This window comes from Rhinopithecus roxellana, chromosome 20, assembly GCF_007565055.1.
Source record: "Rhinopithecus roxellana isolate Shanxi Qingling chromosome 20, ASM756505v1, whole genome shotgun sequence".
NCBI lineage: Eukaryota > Metazoa > Chordata > Mammalia > Primates > Cercopithecidae > Rhinopithecus > Rhinopithecus roxellana.
Genome location: NC_044568.1, coordinates 20,816,072 through 20,840,814, shown reverse-complemented (window position 1 = coordinate 20,840,814; position 24,743 = coordinate 20,816,072). Strand labels below are relative to the sequence as shown.

The 24,743-nt window shown below is 47.4% G+C and overlaps 1 protein-coding gene across 4 annotated transcripts in view; it reads right to left on the bottom strand.

Moving 5' to 3' along the window:
• ZCCHC14 (zinc finger CCHC-type containing 14) overlaps positions 1 to 24,743 on the bottom strand; it is a 90,460-nt gene that overhangs the window by 46,192 nt on the left and 19,525 nt on the right. For all 4 annotated transcript variants that reach the window (XR_747054.2, XM_010355591.2, XM_010355590.2 and 1 more), the window contains exon 2: positions 10,891 to 11,014. Coding sequence is in view for 3 of the 4 variants with exons in the window: in XM_010355591.2 (XP_010353893.2) it covers positions 10,891 to 11,014 (124 nt within the window). In the remaining variant the exon portion in view is untranslated. The remainder of the gene's footprint in view (positions 1 to 10,890; positions 11,015 to 24,743) is intronic.

The window sequence follows — 24,743 nt, the reverse complement described above, 5'->3', positions numbered from 1 at the left end:
GTCTTTCTTTAATTTGCTTTCAAGGTATCTTTATTAAGTGGTTTAATCTCTATTCTCAATAATAAGAAACCACTTCAATAATTACCAAAATTATGCTTAGAAAATCACAGTAAAGGCCAGGCGCGGTGGCTCAAGCCTGTAATCCCAGCACTTCGGGAGGCCGAGACGGGCGGATCACGAGGTCGGGAGATCGAGACCATCCTGGCTAACATGGTGAAACCTAGTCTCTACTAAAAAATACAAAAAAACTAGCCGGGCGAGGTGGCGGGCGTCTGTGGTCCCAGCTACTAGGGAGGCTGAGGCAGGAGAATGGCGTAAACCCGGGAGGCGGAGCTTGCAGTGAGCTGAGATCCAGCCACTGCACTCCAGCCTGGGCGACAGAGCGAGACTCCATCTCAAAAAAAAAAAAAAAAAAAAAAAAAAAAAAAAATCACAGTAAAGGGAATATTCACACTTGATCTTAGCCAAAAGGCCGAGAAGCGATAATAAAGGGAATATTCATAGTAGAGAGGAGAGTTTAAAAAATGACCTGGGATAAGCCAGGCGTGGGGCTCACACTTGTGATCCCAGCACTTTGGGAGGCCAAGGTGGGTGGATGGCGTGAGCCCAGGAGTTCAAGACCAGCCTGGCCAGTATGTTGAAACCCTGTCTCTACAAAAATATGAAAGTTAGCTGGGCATGGTGGTGTGCGCCTGTGGTCTCAGTTACTCGGGAGGCTGAGGCAGGAGGACCCCAGAGGTCAAGGCTGCAGTGAGCTGAAAAACTGAGGCACTACACTCCAGCCTGGACAACAGAGTGAGACCCTGTCTCAAAAAAAAAAAAAAAAAGAAAGAAAAGAAAAGAAAAGAAAAAGAAAAGAAAGAAAAGAAAAAAGAGAGAAAAAGAACCAGGACTGTTTTCCAGGAGAAAAAAAAAAGAAAAGAAAAGAAAAGAAAAAGAAAAGAAAGAAAAGAAAAAAGAGAGAAAAAGAACCAGGACTGTTTTCCAGGAGACACCCCTTCTTCTAAGTTCTATACAATACAACCAAATGTCTTCACACCTGAACTAAGAGCTGTACCACAATCACACCAGATACTTTCTGCTTTAAAATTTTATTACCAAAAGCCAGTTTTCATTTAAAAATTGGAAAACTGTATTCTTAAGACTAGCAGTTAAATAATAATTTTCCTAAAATATCAACTTACTTTCTCACTTTACTTGTCTATGTTAATGGGATAATTTTTAGAAGCATTACTTCTTTTAGCTGTTGTTAGAATGTGAACATTCACTATCACACTGATGAAACTGCTGCTTCTTCCCTACATCTTTTTAGGACATACCATATTATACTTAAGAACATGATATAATTTATTTTTCTTTGGTTATTATCTAGCTACATTGTATTAATTTCATTTGTTCTTCACAAAGAGAAACAAAAGTAGTGAATAATTCGTAAAACATAAAGCAGACAATAGATTCTCTTTTTTTTTTTTTTTTTTGGAGACAGGCTTTCACTCCTGTTGCCCAAACTAGAGTGTAATGGCATGATCTTGGCTCATCGCAACCTCCACCTGCCAGGCTCAAGCAGTTCTCCTGCCTCAGTCTCCTGAGTAGCTGGGATTATAGACGTGTGCCACCAATGCCTGGCTAATTTTTGTATTTTTTGTAGAGAAGGGTTTTCACCATGTTGCCCAGGCTCATGTGGAACTCCTGAGCTCAAGTGATCTGCCTGCCTCGGCCTCCCAAACTGTGTAAGCCACTGCGCCTGATAATATTTTTAAAGTAGCAAAAACAGGAAATGAACACCCTTTCCTTTTTTTTTTTTTTTTTTGAGATGGAGTTTTGCTCTTGTTGCCCAAGCTGGAGTGTAATGGCACGATCTCAGCTCACAGCAACCTCCGCCTCCTGGGTTCAAGCGATTCTCCTGCCTTAGCCTCCCGAGTAGCTGGGGTTTACAGGTGCGTGCCACCATGCCCAGCTAATTTTTCATATTTTTAGTAGAAATAGGGTTTCACCATGTTAGCCAGGCTGGTCTCAAACTCATGACCTCAGGTGATCCGCCCGCCTCGGCCTCCCAAACTGCTAGGATTACAGGCGTGAGACATGGCGCCCAGCCTTTTTTTTTGAGATAGAATTTTGCTCTTGTTGACCAGGCTGGAGTGCAATGGTGTGATCCTGGCTCACTACAACCTTCACCTCCCGGACTCAAGCAACTCTCCTGTCTCGGCCTCCCAAGTGGCTGATATTACAGGCATGTGGGCTAACTTTTATATTTTAAGTAGAGATGGGGTTTTACCATGTTGGTCAGGCTGGTCTCAAACTCCTGACCCTCAGGTGATCCACTCAACTCGGCCTCCCGAAGTGCTGGGATCACAGGTGTGTGCCACTGCGCCCAAATTTCCATTTTTAATGATGAGTGATGTGGCACTTGAATTCAGGGGCCCTAGGAATGTCACTTCTTTACATATTACGGTAAACATTCTGCTCGGCATGAGTATGCTCTAAGCGCAGCGCCAGCCGTAAGTGATACAAAAATGAAAAGGTTCAAAGACATGATGCTGCGCTAGGCTTCAAGGGCAGGGTCTATTCTGGGCAGAGGGATGCTGCAGTCAGGGCCCAGGAGCAGGACAGTGCTGTTTGCCTCAGAGCGGAAGGGGAGTGTCAGGAGCTGACACGGGGAAGGAAGAAGGTCACACAGAGGCAGCAGCTCCCTGGCTGGTGACACCACAGTAAATATGGAAAAGAAATCCTGCAGGTCCGCTGCATTCAGATGTCTTGGTTTGAAATGTGATCCTTTCTAGCTCGTGAGCCTGGGCAGTTATTTCATCCCTCAAAGCCACATGTCCTCGCCTGAGCAAAAGGAATCCTGGCTCTCCCTGCACGGCGCGGGGCTGGCCAAGTGTGGGCTGACTGCAGCGTCCCTGAGCCACCGCGGACAAGCCGTAAGCAGGGGCGTGCAGTGACACAGGGTGTACTGGACTGGTCCCTACTTGACAGACAGACTGAAGAGGGGCAAGGCCAAAGACAGAGGGACGCATGAAGTGACAGATAAGATGGAGGCCCAGATGACGGGGAAGAAACGGTGACAGCCGCGCAGGGCCAGAGCCACCATGTGGGAGAGAAGCTGCCTTGGACTTCCAGGTTTCTGCTCTAAGCACTCGATTGCTGGGATCAATCACAACTATTGGAACCACGTCAAGGGCATGCAGGAGCTGGCAGCTCCGTGCTGGGCAGGCGACTGTGTACCCACTGGCTGCATGGGTGAAAATATTCACGTTACCAGTGGCTGACAAGGACTTGGAGTCTGCAAGAGTCTCAGCTGAACTCAGAGCTGAAAGCCACCGAGAAAGGGATAGTGGCTGCAGAACAGGCTCAGGTAAGACGGCTCAAGGAAAGCGTAAAGCAGGGTACAGAAGAGCGCTATCAGGACCACTAGCCTTTGAGGGACACGAGAAGAGGGAATTTCAAAGGAAACAGAGAGGCAAGGGGAAAGCCAGGCAAGCGTGTTCTCAGGAAACCGATTTAATGGAGCCCACCGGCTTCACAGGGATGACGTTTCACAATTTTAAAAAAAACAGAAGCAGCCAAGGGAGGATGGAGTTTGGGGCGGGGCAGTCACAAATGCCAGGAAAAGGTAGTGAGCTCTGAAAGCACCTACCTTGCTTGTCAACTGAGGAGCCCCTCATGACCCTCCGTGAGAGCAGCTTCAGGGAGGTGCAGATGCTGAGGCTGGGGTGAGTGGTGCAGGTGCTGAAGTGAAAGAAACAGCAAAGACTCATGCCTTCCGGCAGCGTGGCTGTGTGGTGCCAGGAGGAGGGCTCAGGCGGCCCAAGTGCACACGTGTGCCCACGCCCAAGTGGAGATACCTCGGGGGCCCTGAGAAAGGAGAGAAGACTGAACACAGAGGGGGATGCCAAGCGCCCGTCTCCCTCCACAGAGGAGTGGACCCAGCCTGGGAGGGGAGGCGGAAGAGAGGGGCAGACTGGCTTCTGAATAAGCTGGAAGATGGAGCGCTGACCTGTGACAACTTCCAGCAAAGCCACCTGCTGGAAGGAAGTGGGGGCTCCTAGGGGACAGAGCCATGCTTGGAAGCGAGCAGCACTCACGCAGAGCCCAACTAAGGGCATGTGGCATGACCTGGGCCTGCTGGGCCCCAGTCATGGCAACAGCTCCTATTCCACAAATAACAAAGAAAAATCCTGGGAAAAAATGTATTTACAGAACAAAACACCCCTCTGAAGTCACTGGAGAGTAGTGAGAGCAGGCAGAACCTGGAGGAAGGCCGCAGAATACGGGAGGGTGCAGGTTTGTGCCTTTCACCCGAGGGCAGGCCCCGTCAGTGCCCGGCCCTGGGAAGAGGGGATAGGGCTGGGATGAGTGCAGCTGCCCACCAAGGAGAGCCTCCCAGGCAAAGCCCAGGCTCTGCACGTGCCCACCGCACACCGGCTGCCCCACCACGGGTGGAGGGCCGGCTTCACACAGCTGGTGCAGTCTAAGGACTAAGGCACCTCCATCTGCTGCCCGCCCCAGCAGCAGAAGCCTCGACCTTGTCCAAACAATATTCCCTGTTGCAAGAGAGAAACAACACTCTTTAGAACATGAGAAAAGCTGGAAACTATAATCATGCACAACGGCACAATCTAAAATTAGACATTCATAAAAATAGGGAAATGTGAGGAATACTCGAGAAAGTGCGATGAATGGACACCAGCCTAAGTGACCCCAATGCTGAAACTGGCAGACCAGGATTTGAAAGCAGCTATTATAATGATGTTCAAAGATGTAAAAACAAAAATGCTCACAATAAGTGAATAGATAGAAACTCAGCAGAGAAACAGAAATTATAAAAAAGAACCATATAGAAATTCTAAAACTAAAAATACAGTATCTGGTATGAAAACATCCATTAGCTTGGTGTTCCAGTAGACTGAAAATGACAGAAGGGTACAAGAGCTTGAAGATAGATAAAAAGAAAATGTCCCGTCTGAGGGAGAGAGAGAAAAGAATTTGAAAAATGAACTGAGTTTCAGCTCAGATTTGTGGGGCAAGACCAAAGGTTTCTCATACATGAAAACTAGAGTCTCAGATGGAGAAGAGAAGGAGAATGAGGAAGAAAGAATACTCCAATACTGACCGAAAAGTTTATGTTGTAGTGAAAAGCATAAGCTCAGACACAAGCAGTTCAGTAAACAAGAAATAAAAGAGAATTACACCAAGGCACATCATAGACAAACCATTCCAAACCAAAGATAAAGAGAAAATCTTCAAAGCAGCCAGAAAAAAATGGCCCATGGCATACGGCGATACAAATGCTAGAGGACTTTTCATTAGGAAAACAAGAGCCAGAATATAGCAAATTGACATTGCTAAAGTTAAAACAAAAACCCTCAATGAAGAATTCCATAATTAGCCAGAATGAAGGCAAAACAAAGATATTTTCAGATAAACGAAAACTAAAATCCACTGTCAGCAGAACTGCACTGAAAGAAACATGAAAGGAAGTTTTTCAGGCTGACGGGAAATGAGACCAGATGGAAATTCCAATTTTCAGGATAAAATGAAGAGCAGTGGAAATAGTAAATAATATGGACAATATAAAAGACTATCACCGCTCCCGGCGGGCGCGCGGAGCAAACTTCCTCGGCCCCTCCTCCTACGCGGGACCCAGGAACCTCGTCCGAGAACGCCGGAGCGAACTTCCTCGGCCCCTCCTCGTACGCGGGACCCGGGAACCTCGTCCGAGAACGCCGGAGCGACTTCGTCAGCCTCCACCGCCGGAGGCCGGTGAACCTCGCCCCTCCCTCACATTGGTTTGTAAATAAAGTTTTTTTTGCCTTGCCAAAAAAAAAAAAAAAAAAGACTATCACCTTTTTCCTTTTACTTTAAAATATATGCAAAAATCCTAGGCCTGTCTTACACGGTGCAGAGCACACGTAGCTGGATCCATGTGATAAGTACACATACAGGATGGGGCAGAGCTGCACTGATGAGGCCTGGTAAACGGCTGACAACTGGTGAGGACAGGGAAGCCCCTGACCTGTGTCATCTGCCAATCCACAACGCATAAATGCCCCGCCATGGTTGACGACATGCCAACATCAGCCACCAATGCAACACCAGTGGGCTTTAAAAAATCCTGGAGGCCGGGCGTGGAGGCTCACATCTATAATCCCAGCACTGTGGGAGGCCGAGGCAGGTGGATCACCAGAGGTTTCTCCCCCATCTCTACTAAAAATACAAACTTAGCGAGGCGTGGTGGCACATGCCTGTAATCCCAGCTACTTGGAAGGCTGAGGCAGGAGAAATGCTTGAACCCAGGAGGTGGAGTTTGTGGTGAGCCAGGATCGTGCCATTGTACTCCAGCCTGGGCAACAAGAGTGAAGCTCTGTCTCAAAAAAATCTTGGAAAGTGAACAACAGGCTCTCAGGAGATACCATGAGCTGGCCTCGGCACCCCACTGAACACACTGACAAGAGGCTTCTGTGTCACATGGAGTGGCTCAACATTAACTCGGAGTGGAGCCTGAAAAGGTAAAGATGTGTACTGCATTCCTGTTGCTTCTCTTAACTGGGGGGCTCATAGAGGGAGCAAAGTCCTATTGTCCTACAGCTCTTATACGATGAAGAACTTTACTCCTATGTCTCTAATCACATTTTCTTTAGGGAAATTGAGAAAACAGTCACTCAAATGATTCTCTGTGCCCTAGGGCTCAAATCAGAATCCCTGGCTGAGGAATGCTACAGGCAATCAGCTTAAAAATAGTACAGACGGTCCCTGACTGAAGAAGGCTGGAGTTAATGATTTTTCGACTTTACAACAGTGCAAAAGCAACATGCATTCAGAAGAAACTGCTTCGAGTGCCCATACAACCATTCCGTTTCCACTTTCAGTACAGACTCAATAGATTACATGAGAGATTCAACACTTTAAAGTAGGCTGTGTGTCAGATAATTCTGCCCATCTGTAGGCTAATGCAAGTGTTCTGAGCACATTTAAGGTAGGCTAGGCTAGGCTAAGCCATGATGTTTAGCATGTGTGGTGTATTCGGTGCATTGCAACTTACGGTATTCTCAACTTGCAACCCCCACTGTGAGTTGAAAAGCATCTATGCTGTAAAATGAAACTGTCTAATCTAGGTGGAGGGTCCTCACTGTGCAACTTCCTGAACTTGACTGTGTGTTTCAAAGTCCTCATAATAAAATGTTGGCTAAGGAGCCAATAAAGAAATCGAAACTATCAAGGCTTGATTCCAGCTGCACACTGAAATCCCAGCACAACCCAGGAAAGGCCACAGACTGAGGGCATTTTAGAATTTAGATTTTAGGTGAATTCTTGTCTTCTTAGAATTCATGTTCTAATTGGTTGGGATAGATTTTTTTTTTTTAACCAAAAGTACAAGACTTTGGAGTTTGTATGGCATAGCAAACACAAACCCCAGGGGCACACAATGGAAAACATTCATTTAGGTTAAAATAAAAAAAACCACAATTTTAAAAAAGCTGAGTTGTAATTGAAAATATGGTAAATACCTATAGATATGACCCACATAAACATGGATTCTTTGGAACCTCTAATTTTTAAGAGTGCAAAGGGGTCCTAAGACCAAAAAGGTTGAGAACTACTGGTATCTAAGCAAGTTTAATGAAAGTATACCTCCTTCACTGTCTCACAAAAAGAAAACTTTAAAAAATTGTAATTCCTCAAAGTCCAAAGTTACAGAACTTACTTTGTTGAGAGTATTAGTGAAAGCAGTTTCCATCTTAGCTTGTACATTACAACAGCTTCCCTAGGTTTCAGTAAATCATCAATACGGGGACTGGAACGCTTGGAGAGTGCCCTGCAGTTCTCAGCCACATCCACAAGGGCAGGGGACTCAGAAGCCACACACAGTGACCTGGAGCTGCAGCCAGGCACCGGGTACGGGGCTTACTAGGCCACAATCTCTACTCCTGAACTGGAAAACGTTCACAATAAATAGGTCAGGAAAAAAGGCATGATCTCACTAGTTCATGTGCAATTGTAGGCACTGCCCGTACAGCTGTGTGTTTCCCACTTTCAGCACAGTCCCACCTTTCTTTTCCTTTGCTATTTTCTTCAGCTGCCCACAGGGTTAAGAGCATGAGCTCTGGCTTTGAATCCCAGCTGACCTCAGGAAAAGGTCTTATCTGTGACTCAGTTCTCCCATCTGTAAAATGGGGTAAAAATCACCACATGGGATCAGTTAGAATTAAATAGGTATAATCAACCCTCACAGGGCTGTTACGAAGATGATGTAAGTCAGTATCTGTTATGTAAGTTAGTCACGTGCTTGGACTGTTGTTTCCCGAGCTTTTATATACTAACAAATGTTTAAAGTGCCTGACCACTCTGTAAGTTAAACTGTATCACTATAAGACTTCTGAAGAAGCAGAGAAAAACCAAAACAGAAGTAGGATACAGAAAAGACAGAGAGAAAACATTATAGTAATAAAACTATACAACTTAGAGTGACTTTAAACTTTCTGAAGAGCAATAACCTGCACCCAACAGAATATTAAAAGGATTCACATGAAAAGTGACTGAGAAACCCAAGTTAACTCGCTTGCCAGTTTCTGGACAAGAGAAACCATGACTCTCTATGACCAATGAACGCAGAATGCTGCAGATAATTAAGAGCGTCTGCTCACTGCAGTATTTTAAGCACTGTAGGGTTTGAGAACGGCCACTCATGGCCTCAGAGCCGACCCGCCCGCCTACGCAGGCTTTGCCACAGCTCACATGAGAGTCAGCTCACCCTCTGTCTCTCTGGGCACCAAAGCATGCAGACAAGACAAAGACAGATACTCGCTATTTTGAAATTATACAGAAAAAAAAGAAAGAATGGGGATGTCAACAATTACGTCTTGAAGAAAAAGCACTGAAGAGTCCATCCCTTAAGATTCCCAGGGTGTGCAGGGCACAGGTTCCTAGGCTGGACTGTCTGGGGACAAAGGAAGCAGCACTCCACGGCAAGCCTTTCTCCTGGGATGACGTGGGGAAGGAAGAGGAGGAGCCCTTTCTACAGCGGAGGGACTCCCTGCAATTCCGATGCTAAGTGTCCACTCCGGGGTTGGAGCACTGCGGCACCTCCAGGATGAGGCTGTGGTGAAGACGCTCAACTAACAGCCACAGACTCTCCCAAGAACAGTGGATAAAACAAAGACTGTTGCGACCTCAGGGGGTTGCTACGAGGGTCAAGTGGGGACAGGTGCCCTCGCAGGGCTGCAGTAAGGAGTTACTGTCTCCATACCATACCATGCTCATCACATACATCAACACAGGCTGCAGCTGCCGGGGAAACGGGTCCTTCCAGAGTTAGGATCTAAATCAGAGACAGGCTCTTGATGGCTTTGTCAGAACGAGACTTTAGAAACAAAGCAGTCATAAAGCCTGTGGAAGGCAGGAAGCGCCACGCCAGGGATGGGGACAAGGGGGAGAGCACACGGGGCAGGCGAGTGCGGCTCTGGGCCTCATGTGGTGCACCTGCTAGTAGACAAACATCTTTGTAAATAACACGGGGAGAACAGAGGCCAGCAGATGTGGACACAGCTGGCCTTGGTGCCTCCAAGCCATTGGGGCTCAGGACAAGTGACCCCAGTGAAAAGCGCCACCCTTGTCTCTCTCTCCCCACTACTAATGATTCTGCAAACCACATAAGCATCTATTTTACCGGGAATGCATTATCTGGTCCATCCAGTCCTACAAACCACCTTACTCTCCCCTCCCCAAAGCCTCCACTACCATGGCATGGTTAGCAACTTTGCAGCTGATTGTAACACTGCAGAGGCTGGCGTGCAGAGCCACAGGGGCTCAGGCCGCGCCTCACCACCCACACTGAGCTGTCCACGTGTACATTAAAGAAAAATAAAGACTCTGGTAGCCAGTCACATTAGCCATGTTTCAAGTGCGCAGAAGGCACGTGTGGCTGGCGACGACCAACTTGGTACAGGCGGAAAACACTCTGTCACCACAGAGAGCGCTTCAGGACAACACTGCTCTAGTGGTTAAGGCTGATTTCCACGTGGGGGGGGAAGGTTTAAAACTTATTCCTCCCACCCTTTTTCTTTTTGAGATGGAATCTCACTCTATCACCCAGACTGGAGTGCAGTGGCATGATTTTGGCTCACTGCAACCTCCGCCTTCCGGGGTCAAGCGATTCTCCTGCCTCAGCCTCCTGAGTAGCTGGGATTACCACACTCAGCTAATTCTCCTGCCTCAGGCTCCCAACCAGCTGGGATTACAGGTGTGCACCACCAGGCCTGGCTAATTTTTTCTTGAGACGGAGTTTTGCTCTCGTTGCCCAGGCTGGAGTGCAATGGCGTGATCTCAGCTTACCAAGACCTCCACCTCCCGGATTCAAGCAATTCGCCTGTCTCAGATTCCCAAGTAGCTGGGATTACAGGCATGTGCCACCATGACTGGCTAATTTTGTATTTTTAGTAGAGATGGGGTTTCTTCCTGTTGGTCAGGCTGGTCTCGAACTCCCAACTTCAGGTGATCAGCCCACCTCGGTTTCCCAAAGTGCTGGGATTACAGGTGTGTGTCACCGTGCCCAGCTTAATTTTTGTATTTTTAGTAGAGACGGGGTTTCACCATGTTGCCCAGGCAGGTCTCAAACTCCTGACCTCAAGTGATCTGCCCACCTCAGCCTCCCAAAGTGCTGGGACTACAGGCATGAGATACCACATCTGGACTTCTCCTTAATAAACATCAATATTTGAGATTTTTACAGACAAAGTATATTCATGTATTACTTATAGAATTTAGAAAAATACGCATAAGATTAGCATTTATGAAAGATCTGAAAGCATTTAACAATGCCCTCACGGGGATCTGGGGTGTGCCCATCCTCTGTCCGTCAGACGTCCTCCTAAAGCCCTCACGTGCACTCACCTTTGCTATGTTTTCCTAAGGGCCTCTTGGGCAGCGACTCCTCCGTGGAATGTGCTGATGTGTGCAGGGCATTCTCCAAACTATTACTGACACTGCTGACAGGAGCCTCGGTTCTTGGAGTGATCTGAGGGAAAAGAAACAGAATCATCTTATTTTCTCCCACGGAGTTAATAAGGGGACAATTTTATTTGTTAATTAAGTCTTTCATAATTACCTTGGTTTCCATTTTTCTACAAACCACATAGTACTATAATAATAAGCTTTCCCCAAAAAGATGAAAATTTCACCTACTACTCTCCACTGAAAATGCAAAAGAGCTCAGATAACTTGAGCCAAACATGGGAGCTTACGTCTTGTGGCTGGGGTTCATCAGGGTGCACAGAAACTATGGTAGCCAAAGAGGCCAGGTGTGGTGGCTCACTTGTAACCCCGGCATTTTGGGAGGCTGAGGCGGGTGGATCTCTTGAGCCCAGGAGTTCAAGACCAGCCTTGCCAACATGGTGAAACCCCATCTCTACTAAAAATACAAAAATTAGCTGGGCGTGGTGGCAACTGCCTGTAGTCCCAGCTACTTGGGAGGCTGACATGGGAGGATCACTTGAATCCAGGAGGCAGGGGTTGCAGTGAGCCAAGATGGTGACACTACACTCCAGCCTGGGCAAAAGAGTAAGACTCCATCTCCAAGAAAAAAGAAAAAAAAAAAAAAAAAAAAAGAAACTATGTTAGCCAAGGTGGTGTGAAATATATATTTTTATTTGTGGCAAACTTTTATTTTCACATTTCTTCAAATCAAATAGTTCCCTATAAAATGAATTAAACAGCAGGACTTAACATTCTCCTCCTATAAATCTGAAATCATAAAATGCTCTAAAAACAACAGCAAAGAACAGAATACAACTGGGTCTATTCGGGGTACAGTTTGAAAAAGCATATCCTAAAATTATATCCCAATTCCATTTCTAGGAATTCATCATACAACGTACTCACACGTGAGAAAAAGACCTGACAGGGTGTGCCCACTGCAGGAGTGCCTGTGATAGGGAAAGAGGGGCACACCCTCAGTCCCCATTGACAGAGACCTGCTAAGCAGACAGTGTACCTGCAGATGACAGCCGCCCCCGAGCTGGGGGTGGGGGAGGCCCTCCTGACCACCAGCACTCCCAACACACACCAAGCCCAGAAACAAGCCAAGGGCCAGCCAGGATCATCCCACCCCTCCTGCTTCCTGGGTTCAGTGATGGTGTGAATGTGGAATAACCCAGAGGGGCGAGAGGAGGAGGGTAGCAATAATTTTCATTCTCCCCCCAATCAATATTTTAAAATTTTACAGCCAAAACACATTTATAACTTACAGGATTTAGAAGAATAAAAATGGTCAATGCTGTAACTTCTTTACGGTCTCAATGTATTTCAAAATTTCAGAGGATGTAAGAGAGAGGCGTAAGATCTTAAAGTTCATCAAAAGAGCTGATAAGCAATGCTGCATTCACAGTATGGGAAAGTCCACGGCACAAGCAACCTGGAAAATGGCCTGACCTCTCCAGCCTGTTTGTTCTTTCATCTCATACCTGGACGGTAGGTGGCAGTTGACCAAGACATCCCCTAAGTTCACTGGCAAGCACAGATCCCAGCACTCACTCTGCAGAGGGCTGGCCAGGTAGGCGTGGCCTCGACCTCAGACAGGATGAAAGTGGAGGAGGAGGAAAGGGTGGAGACTGCCGCCACTGGGGCAGGACCAGCACCTGCTGTATCCCACAGACAGCGAGCTACAGGGGCCACACCCAAGTATACAGTGAGATCCTCTGCTCCCAGCTCTGTCTAAGCCCCTGCCCCCCAGCAGGAAGCCCTCCTGGGCTGTTCATGCAGGGAGAGGGACTAACAGATCCCACGCGGCTCAACAGATGCCTTCCAAGAAAAGCAACTCGTCACAGGGCTACATAATTGGGAAGTTTATATAACTCGAGAAAATAAGGCCGGGTGCAGCGGCTTATGGCTGTAATCCCAGCACTTTGGGAGGCTGAGGCAGGAGGACTGCTTGAAGCTAGGAGTTTGATACTGGCCTGGGTAACATAGCGAGACCCTGTCTCTATTTAAATTTTTTTAAAAGTTAAAAAAAAAAAAAAAGGTCCTAGCCATGCAGTAACTCCTCCAGAAAGTCAATTCTTTGGATAACATTACTAACATGTTATCAAGAAAACTAAATTTTGTGAATTACTTGTACTTGTAATTTAAATTGGGTGATTTCTTTCTGATTTAACAAAGTCTCTTTCATTATTCATGGTTAGAGATCCCAGAAACGAACTCCTTTCCCATTAAACAAGATAACAGAACCGATACAAGTACGATGCAACCCTTACACAAGGAGATTTTTAGTTCCAAACAGTAAATATTACTTTGCAAGACAACTCAGGAAGTTAACATGTTAACTGTATAAGAAACACAGCCAAGGCCGGGCATGGTGGCTCACGCCTGTAATCCCAGCACTTTGGGAGGCCGAGGCGGGTGCATCACGAGGTCAGGAGATCGAGACCAACCTGGCTAACACGGTGAAACCCCGTCTCTACTAAAAATACAAAAAATTAGCTGGGTGTGGTGGCGGGCGCCTGTAGTCCCAGCTACTCAGGAGGCTGAGGCAGGAGAATGGTGTGAACCTGGGACATGGAGCTTGCAGTGAGCTGAGATCGCACCACCACACTCCAGCCTGGGTGACAGAGTGAGACAGGAAGGAAAGAAGGAAGGAAGGAAGGAAGGAAGGAAGGAAGGAAGGAGGGAGGGAGGGAGGGAGGGAGGGAGGGAGGGAGGGAGGGAGGGAGGGAGGGAGGGAGGGAGGAAGGAAGGAAGGAAGGAAGGAAGGAAGGAAGGAAGGAAGGAAGGAAGGAAGGAAGGAAGGAAGGAAGGAAACACAGAGCCAAGGCCAGGTTTAGTGGCTCACCCCTGTGATCCCAGCACTTCAGGAGGCCAAGGCAGGCGGATCACCTGAGGCCAGGAGTTTGAGACCAGCCTGACCAACATGGTGAAACCCATCTCTACTAAAAATACAAAACTAGCCAGGCGTGGTGGCACACGCCTGTAATCTCAGTTACTGGGGAGGCTGAAGCAGAAGAATCACTTGAACCCAGGAGCTGGAGGTTGCAGTGAGCCAAGATTGCACCATTGCACTCCAGCCTGGGCAACAAGAGTGAAACTCTGTCTCAAAAAAAAGAAAAAGAAAAAAGAAACATAGCCAGGTGCAATGATTCACACCTGTTTAACTCCAGCACTTTGGGAGGCCAATGCAAGAGGATCACTTGAGGCCACGAATTCAAGGTCAGCCTAGGCAACATATTGAGACCCCATTTCTACAAAAACACAAAAATTAGCTGGGTGTCATGGCGTGTGCCTGTAGTCCCAGTTACTTGGGAGGCTAAGGTAGGAGAATCGCTTGAGCCCAGGAGTTTGAAGCTGCAGTGAGGTATGATGACACCACTGCACTCCAGCCTGGGTGATAGCAAGACCCTATCTCAAAAAAACAAAAGAAATACAACCACAGCAGAGTCCCTTCAGTTTGGCCTGATGCATGAACCTCCACATTCTCTTAGCTACTCTGATATACATTCTAAGTCCTGGTTCTAAGAAGAGAAAGAGAACTGCCTTTTCTCTTTTTTAAGAGACCGAGTCTCGGCTGGGCGCAGTGGCTCATGCCTGTAATTCCAGCACTATGAGAGGCCGAGGCAGGTGGATCACCTGAGGTCAGGAGTTAAGAGACCAGCCTGGCCAACACGGTGAATGAAACCTCGTCTCCACTAAAAATACAAAAATTAGCCGGGCGTGGTGGCGGGCACCTGTAATTCCAGCCATTCGGGAGGCTGAAGCAGGAGAATTGCTTGAACCCAGGAAGTGGAGGATGCAGTGAGCTGAGATCATGCCACTGCACTCCAGCCTGGGTGACAGAGCAAGACTCCATCTCAGGAGAAAAAAAAAAAGTATCTTCTGTCACTCAGGCTGGAATGCAGTGGCACAATCGTAACTCACTGCAGCCTCGACCTCCTGGGCTCAAGTGATCCTTCCACCTCAGCCTCCTGAGTAACTGGGACCACAGGTGCACACCACCACGCATAGCTGCTGAGAGCGAGCTGTCTTGACAACCAGCATCAGCAGTTCCAACTTTGCTGCTAGTGGCGAACCTCCCTGCCCCCAAAAGAAAAAGAAACACGTGTGATCAGTGCGTTCTTGCGCACACACACACAGCCTGCCCACCCTAAAACACTCCAAACAGCCACAAAGGAAAACCAGCCTCCCAACTCTCAACCTGCTGGGGGAGGAAGGGGAGAGGAAGGCTGAGCAGGGGAGAACACAGCCTTGGAGAGGAGGAGAGCGGTACTGATTAGTGCTTCTCAGCCTGGATGGCACACTGGAACACCAAGGCCCTGAGAAGACCACGTCCCACACTCCCCACCAAAATCAGAGTTTCTGGAAATGAGGCTTCTTTTGTTTTGTGCCTGAAGCTTCTCTGGTGATTCTCATTTGCGGCCAGGCTGAGAACCAACCACGACCCCAAGTCCGGGTTTTATACGGCACCCATCATCCGGTCCATTCCCGGCAAGGACAAAGAGGAGACCCAGAGAAAACAGGAAGTCCTTTCCCCACACAGACAGGAAGAGCTAAAGGCTGTAGGTCCGTCTGCCACAACCACAAGTGGAAGGGGAAAGCCCGTGAGCCACCCTAGCAAAACACACGCACTGCATCTGACATCAAGACAGGAAGGAAAACTCCTTAGAGTGGCAAGTGCTGGGAGAGAAAGACCCGTTTTCCTCCGTGTATTTCCCCAAGGCATTTCTTCTCAGTTTTCCAAATGTTCACTTTTTCCAACCAAGCCTTTATCATAACTTTGTTCCTCTGTTTACATTGAAAGCTGTCTTCAGTTGTGTTTCCCAGAAATGCTGTTTTGGGGTTATTTTTGGTGAAGTCAGTTTGCTCCACGTGACCTGTGTTTGACTCAAATGCTCTCTGACTCAGGCTCACCCACAGGACTCGTCATCTGGCCTGATGTGCACGAGAGGGAAGACTGACCAGCTCCAAATGCTGCCTTCTGCTACTGCTAGGAAGGCAACGAGAAGCTGCTCTCTTCCTCTCCACGGCCAGCCTCTTCCCACGACCCACAAAGACCCTCTGCCCGGCCCCTGCAACCTGACGTCCAGTCCTCCCCCAGCTCTTCACTCCATGCACTGCTGCTCTGGGCACAGCCGTCACATCTGCCTGGGGCCCTCGCCCTGGCTGTCCCCTCTGCCTGGAAGCGCCCCCTGTGCCTTCCCATCTATACTCAAATGTCCTTCTCGGCAAGACTTCTCGATGCTCAGCAAGGCAGCTGTGTTTTTGGTCTGCTTTGTTCACTGCTGTTCCTTTGCACTTCGAACTGGGCCTGGCATGAAGCAGGCCCTTAATAAGGATCTGTAAAATACATCACGATATCACCAAATTTTAATGAAATTCAGAATCAAACAAATTGAAAAGCACTTCTATTTCAAAGAAAAATTTCTGCAATCTACATTATGTAACAGACAATCAGAGAGTTCCACCAGATCTACAAAGCGCTAACCCAGGAATGAAATATGACTCTGAAGCAAGCTACCGGTAGTCACGGGGCACACCCGCCTCTGTGGCTCTTCCAGGAAAGCTGAGGCTCCACACTGGACGCACATCTAGGGGCACCTGGACTCGGGCAGCCCGCCCCTGGCTCTTATGCAATTAACCTTCTTATTGTTACAGTTTAAAGAGACGCCTCTGCTTCCAAACTTTAATGTGCAAAATGCCTCCGGATCTGGCTGAAACACAGGTTTGATTCATAAGGTCCGGGGTGGGCTTGAGAATCTTGCATTTCTAACCAGATCCCAAATGACAATGATGCTGCATGAGTATTTCAAGATAAATCTTTACCATGATCAAAACAGTCAAAGGCTCAACAGCCTCCTCTTACTTTTTAATTAAAAAATAAATAAACAGAGCCAGGGTCTCACTATGTTACCCAGGCTGATCTCAAACTCCTGGGCTCAAGCCATCCTCCCGCCTTGGCTGGGATTACAGGCATGAGCCACCGAGCCCAGCCTCCGCAACCTCCCTTTAGATGGGATGGAAAAGGGAATCCCTGCACTGCGCAATTAGACCAGAGGGACTCAAAGGCCCTTCCAGGCAAGGGTGAGGAGCCACGCCTGCAGATGGCGTGAAGAACTGACGCTGGCTGCGCGTCGTGACCCCTGCTAACTACCCCCACCCCAGGTATTTACGCTTTTTTTAAAAAAAAGGTTTTTCCTCAGTTCATGCCACCTGACAGAAAAAAGAAATCTAGCACTACACAGGCTTCTTTAAAGCTCTGTGCTTACAACTCACTTTAATGTTTATGAACCAGACCATAATTTTTAGAGGAGAATTAATTTCTAAAAGTCTATTTCCTGAAAGCTCCTCCAAAGTCATCCAAATGGGACGTGCTGACGCAGTCAGATGGAAGCAGAGCACCCCCAACACTGACGGCAGCCTGGGTCTCCAGAAGGCTCGCAGCACCCCACTGGTGGGCATTTGAAAACTGCTCAGGAAGATGGCAAGTGAGCTTCTAGAGCAGGGTTTTAACCTTCTCTTTGTGCCCGCGACCTCTCTGGCAGTTTGATGACACCTACTGAACCCTTCTAAGAAACATATTTTAAATGCATAAAATACACAGGACTGCAAACAACGTCAATTATATTGAAACCCGTCATCTAAGTATTAGGGGACGAATGGGCTTCTCAAACATAGTAGGTGGGTCTCAGGTCACTTCACAGGAGTGCTAAGCATAAAGGAGACTTTAAGACACTTTCTACAACTGTGAAATCAAAGTATCTGTGACTCCATCTGTGACCAAGTCACAGGTACTGTTCGTACGACTGTGGATTCCTGCCTGCTTCCATAAAGGCAGGGAATGCTCAATTCCCAGTTAGAGGCTGGAGAAAGTGAAGTTGTGATGGCTTCTACTCTCCACGGCTAGGAGCTCCTACTGGGACACTCACATCTAACCGTGCCCACCAGAGGGGCAGCCCGCCACTGTCCCTCCCCACGTTGTTTCTTCACAAATACGAAGGACCTGAACAGTATTCACATAAGCATGCCACATAAAAACAAGCCCTGGAAAACCCTCGCAGTCACTTTGGAGGTCAGGTGTTTTTCATGGAAAAAAAAAAAAAAAAAGTGTGTGTTTTTTTACTAAAGAGACAGGCTCTCGCTCTGTTGTCCCAACCTGACCTCTAACTCTTGGCCTCAAAAGTGGTCTTCCAGCCGGGCGCGGTGGCTCACGCCTGTAATCCCAGCACTTTGGGAGTCCGAGGCAGGCGGATCATGAGGTCAGGAGATGGAAACCATCCTGGCTAACATGGTGAAACTCCATCTCTACTAAAAATATTTTTAAAAATTAGCTGGGCGTGGTGGCGGGCGCCTGTAAGTCCCAGCAACTCAGGAGGCTGAGGCGGGAGAATGGTGTGAACCCTGGAGGTGGAGCTGGCAGTGAACCGAGATTGCGCCACTGCACTCCAGCCTGGTGGTCCTCCACCAGATCAGACCTGCTGATGGATGAAAACCGTCTGCTTTCTCCTGTGGCGGGAGAAGACGATTCATTCCTTTTGGAAGGAAACCTGAATGAGGACTGCAAGCCTCTCATTTTACCAGACACTAAACCCAAAATTAAGGATAATGGAGATCTGCTTTTGTCAAGCCCCAATAATGTAACACTGCCCCAAGTGAAAACAGAAAAGGAAGATTTCATCGAACTCTGCACCTCTGGGGTAATTAAGCAAGAGAAACTGGGCACAGTTTACTGTCAGGCAAGCTTTCCTGGAGCAAATATAATTGGTAAAAAAATGTCTGCCATTTCTGTTCATGGTGTGAGTACCTCTGGAGGACAGATGTACCACTGTGACATGAATACAGCATCCCTTTCTCAACAGCAGGATCAGAAGCCTATTTTTAATGTTATCCCACCAATGCCCATTGGTTCTGAAAACTGGAATAGGTGCCAAGGATCTCGAGATGACAACTTGACTTCCTTGGGGACTCTGAACGTCCCTGGTCAAACGGTTTCTTTCTTTTCTTTTTTTTTTTTGAGACAGAGTCTCGCTCTGTCGCCCAGGATGGAGTACAGTGGTGTGATCTTGGCTCACCTCAAGCTCTGTCTCCCAGGTTCAAGCGATTCTCCTGCCTCAGCCTCCCAAGTAGCTGGGACTACAGGTGCCCGCCATCACGCCCAGCTAATTTTTTGTATTTTTCGTAGAGACGGGGTTTCACCATGTTAGCCAGGATGGTTTCGATCTCCTGACCTCGTGATCCGCCCGACTCGGCTTCCCAAAGTGCTGGGATTTCAGGTGTGAGCTGCCGCACCCGGCTGAACAGTTTTTTCTAATGGCTATTCAAGGTAAGATAAGTGTTTTTCTGTTTCTTAAGAATGGTACATTTAGGATAGATTAATATATGTAAATCTTCATTTATTTGTATGTGTTCTCTAAAGATTCGTGTGCTATTTTATATGAGTAAGTTTAAGTGGCCTTTTGAAAGTAGGAAGGGTAGACAAAAGGTCTACCCAGGTTTTTTCCTTAAATAGTGGTATTCAGTACAACATTAGCAAATGATAAGGATTTTAACATTTTAAAAATAATATTGCTCATTATTTAATAGATATCTTAAGGAAAAATTATATAAATTCAGAAGAGTATCATGTCTCATTATATCATATATGTTGTGCATGTTCACCCAGCTGTTTTAGAATATGTTCTTATATTACAATAAATGATACCCTTAATTACATAGTCAAAAAAAAAAAAAACCACACAAGTGGTCCTCCACCTTACCCTCCAGAGAAGCTGGGACAACAGGAGGTGCATGCCACTATGCCAGGCTTAACCTACAAACAGCTCCTTATCATCTACTGCCTCAGGTTCAAACCCCTTCCCCCGTTTTTTAGGACACTGCTAGATGTTTTTCCTAACTTAACTTCTAAAGTCTTGTTATTTCCTAACCTAGGGGTTCTCGACCGGGGGCAATTTTTGTCCCCAGGGGACATTTGGCCACGTCCAAAAACATTTTCTATGAACTGGGGTGGGGATCCTCATGGCATGCAGCCAGTGGAGACCAGCGATGCTGTTAAACATCCTGCAGTGCCCAGGACAGGTCCAGAGCAAGGAAGGACCTGGCCCCGGGCCTCAGGAGTGCCAAGGCTGAGAGGCCCTCCCCGATACAGTTTATTTTCCCTAACATTGAGTACTGCGTCTGCATGTGGAATACCTGGGAGCTGGCAAACCAGGTAGGCTGAGAAAGCCAGGTCTAGACATGTTTGAAAAGAATACAGTCAGTTTAAAAAGCCAGGTGTCAATGGAATGCCTAAGATGTCAAGACACATTGTGAGAGACCATGAAGAAGAAAAGAAAAAGTACTAGTGTTTTTGTCTGTCTGTTTTTTGGAGACATGGTCTATGTTGCCCAGGCTGGTCTCAAACTGCCAGGCTCAAGTCATCCTCCTGCCTTAGCCTCCTGAGCAGCTGGGACCACAGGTTTGAGACAATGTACCTGGCTATAACCACCTTTTGTACAGTTCTTCCCAAGTATCCATTATGCAGGCATGTGCGATCATCTATCTGATCCCTGCAGTAAGCGTGATGTACACAGATCAAATTATCTCCATGTTAAAAACAAGAAAAACTGAACGTCAGTCCCTAAGTGCCTTCCCCAAGGTCATCTGGCCAGTAGGGAGCAAAATCAAGTGCAGACTTGAGGTCCTGTAACTACAGAGGTCTGTGATTTGTGCAGATTAAATCCAAGGAGGCGAGCGGAGGACAGCGGTCAGGAGATATCTTTGGAGACCACAGTGCTGGGTCCACACGGGGCAGCCCCTGTTTCCTCCACTATGGGATGGAAATAATGGCATCTACCTAAGGCTTTTGTAAGAATTAAGTAAAATGCATTTCCAGTACTTAGTGAACTGGAAAAATGTTAGCATGAAAAATGTTAGTTGCTATTATTGTGGTGCTTGTGGTGTAGCTGGAGGGCAATTAAATTGCTTCAGTGCTGTGACAGAGACTCGGAGCTCTGGGAGGATCCAGGAGGGGCACTGGGAACTGGGCCTCCCAGAGGGCAGGGCTCCCTGTGTCTGCAGCATCTACTGCACCCCTGTGGGCTGCATACCCCCAGAAGCACCGAGGATGAGGACAGAGCCACCCACAGCCACCCCAGCTCCGTGTTCCCTGCACTGGGGGCCAGGGCCTATCTTCTCAAGTAGAGACTCTACCACGACATGTGATCGTCTGTTCTAAAACCAGTGCACTTGCCACGCACAGTGGCTCATGCCTGCAATCCCAGCAGTTCAAAACCAGCCTGGGGTCAGGAGTGAGGGCTCACACCTGTAATCCCAGCACTTCGGGAGGCTCAGGCAGGTGGAACTCCTGAGGTCAGGAGTTCAAGACCAGCCTGGGCAACATAGTGAGACCACATCTCTACCAAAATCTAGAAATTACCTGGGCATGGTGGTGTGTGCCTGTACCTAGCTACTCAGAAGGCTGAGGTAGGGGGATCACTTCAACCTGGGAAGTTGAGGCTGCAATGAGCAATGATTGCATCACTGCACTCCAATCTGGGCGACAGCACGAGAAGCCAACTCAAAAAATAAATAAATAATGAAAACAAGTGCGTGACAGCTTGAATAATTATTTAATTACTGGGACTACAGTTAAAATGTTCTCAGGAGTCATATGCTCATAGAGCTGCAGGTGGGTGGCCTCGTCCTCAGCCGAGTGTAAACTGGGGCCACTGTTTGGACAGCACCAAGGCAGGATGTGATGAACTTTTTTTTCCATCTGTAGCTTTTCACCCACTAATCCCACTGGGAGGAGTCTGCTCTTAGGATACAGTCAATCAGCGACGTAGTCAAAGGTTTGTGTGTAAGGAGATTTATCTCAGCTTGAGCAAAAAGAAGAACAAACAACATAAACATCCCAGCAACAGATTACTACTGAAATAGGTCACTAAATGTGCATGTCCAGATGACTGAATATTATGCAGTCTTAAAAGGCATGCAGGATGCTCACAGACAATGTGAAAACGGGCAGAACGTACGTCAGTTGTTCAGGCACTGAGAAAAGACAAAGGTATACCGAAATATTAATAGCATTTATCTCTGGGTAAGTTTTATTTTTCTGTTTTCCAATTTTCCGGTGAGGAACAATCACTACTTTTAGAATTTAAACAAGTTACAGATATTAAGTCTAAATATGAATACCTCCCTACAGGAAATGAATGACATGAAAAGTACAGAAAAAGCAAGTTTCTGAAACCATAGCCACACTTTCCTTCCACACATATCCCAAGGGCCAGGCACATCAGGGGCCAACATGAACTCCGAAGGGTCTACCCCATGAACAAAACACAGTAAACACGACTGAAAAAAGAGTGCTTTCAATTTGTTTTCCAATTAACCTGCCTCTATACAGCAAGGAGTAACATGTGTTAAATACTTTTAAGTCAATGTAAAAAACATAAAACATAAAAAGAAAAATGATTTGTAAGCATTTTACTAAAATAGTCATTACATGTCTCTAAAAACCAGAACAAGAAGACAGATAGTTTAAGAGTGAAAGCTATTTGCTGACTTAGGCCAAGTGAAAGCCAACGCTAACCAAAAAAACATTTTCCATGTAAAAACATTCCTTTTAATATTTCTTACCCTAGAGCTCTACTCATTAAAAAGAGAAAGAGAGAAAAAAGATCACTGCTCAAAATCTCAGCAAAACGAACCCAGTACTTAACTAGACAAGCTCCCACAGTGACCAGATGCAAATCTCTTTCACAAATAGCCACAGGGCAGCACAGCCTCCCCTAGGAACACCAGCCCTAACTGCCTACCCATGGGTGCTTTCAGACCTCTAGGTGCCAAGACATCCCACCAGGGGCCAACCACATTGGACCTCTGGGGTAAGGCTTGCCTACAGCCAGCCTCCAATACACCCAGAATCCCTGTTCCAGAGACTGCCTGTAGAAACAGCAGGGAGTCTGAAGTCGAGAGCCCTAGGTAGGCTAAAGACATACTTTCCTAGTCCTGTAATCCCATAAAACAGGGTTAAAAGGGCATCTTAACAGATTTATTGACTTCAGAGAGCACACAAGCATCTTCCTTGCACTCATGAGCAGCAACTCATTTCTGCCTTCCTAGCTCCTCCTTGTCCTCCTGTCCAGCAGCGACTTACTCACCACTACGGTGGGAGGCCGGCAATGACGCTGACCTTCATTGTTGACCAGGTTCTGATTACTTCTGTCTTCCAGTGTTTCCCAGCAACTACTACCTTCCACTAAAAAAATGACTTTATGCAACAGGAGAGAAAATGCCTGCACAGACAAGTGCAAGTGTCAATAAAGCTGGGGTGGGGGTAGGGGCGGAACTGAAGTAAGTCAGAGGAACATAACAGTGAAAAAGTGTCAACTTCCTGCAGTGATGCCAAATGCCGGCCCTAGACTCAGACCCTTGGGAGGGCCAGCCCCCATCACTAGCCATGCGACACAAGTGATGTGACCTTTCCAAGCCTGTGTCCCTATCTGTAAAGTAGGAGACAGTCACCATATTGACTTCCGAGGGTTGGTGCAAGGATTGAAGTAGGCAGTCCACCAAGCGTGGCTCTCAGGATGGAGCCTGGCAAACAGCAAGCACCCAATCCACAGCCACAGGGATCCAGGTTGGCACGGTGCACCGAGGCACGCACGCAAAGCCTCTCCCTCAGAGCTTCCCTTTCAAGACGGCCCCACAGAGCAAACCACCAGCAGCACCGCTATGGCGTGGGCAGGGTGGGGGAGGAAACCAATCAGAGGCTGCTTGAAAAAGGTACAACATCCGCAGTTAGGAGTAACAGGTGACAGCAAGGGAACACAGGAACAACCCTGACAGGACGTGGCCATGTGGGAACAAGCAACCTAATCTCAATTATCTCTGAAGACAACACCGTCAGAAAGTAAAGCTATATGGTCACCATAATGGTCCGTCCCCCTCAAGAAAAATTCACTTTCTATTTTTTATTTTTGAGATAGGGTCTCGCTCTGTTGCCCAGGCTGGAGTGCAGTGGCACAATCGCAGCTCAGTGCAACCTCCCACCTCAACCTCCTGAATAGCTAGGACTACAGGCATGTACCACAGTGCCCAGCTAATTTTTTATTTTTCGTACAGATGGGGGTCTCCCTATGTTGCCCAGGCTGGTCTTGTACTACTGGCCTCAAGAGATCCTCCCAACTCGGCCTCCAAAAAGTGCTGAGTGGGATTACAGACATGAACCACTGCACCCAGCGTAAGAAAAAATTTAAATTATGTGACACTCGTAATGTTAGAAACAGTGAGCTGCAACAGCTTCAGGGGCAGAGGCCGCAGCTAGCACCCTCTCCATTGCAGGCATAGGTACAATCTAATTCCACTGATGCCACATCCAAGAGGATGGCAGATGAGACATCCCCTGATGTTACTTTTTTTTTTTTTTTTTTTTGGAAACAGAGTCTCGCTCTTGTTCCCCAGGCTGGAGTGCAACGGTGCGATCTCGGCTCACTGCAACCTCCACCTCCTGGGTTCAAGCGATTCTCCTGCCTCAGCCTCCTGAGTAGCTGGGATTACAGGCAGGCACTACCACACCCAGCTAATTTTTGTATTATTACTAGAGACGGGGTTTCACCATGTTGGCCAGGCTGGTCTCAAACTCCTGACCTCAGGTGATCCACCTGCCTTGGCCTCCCAAAGTGCTGGGATTACAGGTGTGAGCCACAGTGCCTGGCCTATCTTCGGGACTTCTGATGTTAAGTACATACTATACACAATATTATTATCGTGAATATTTGGCC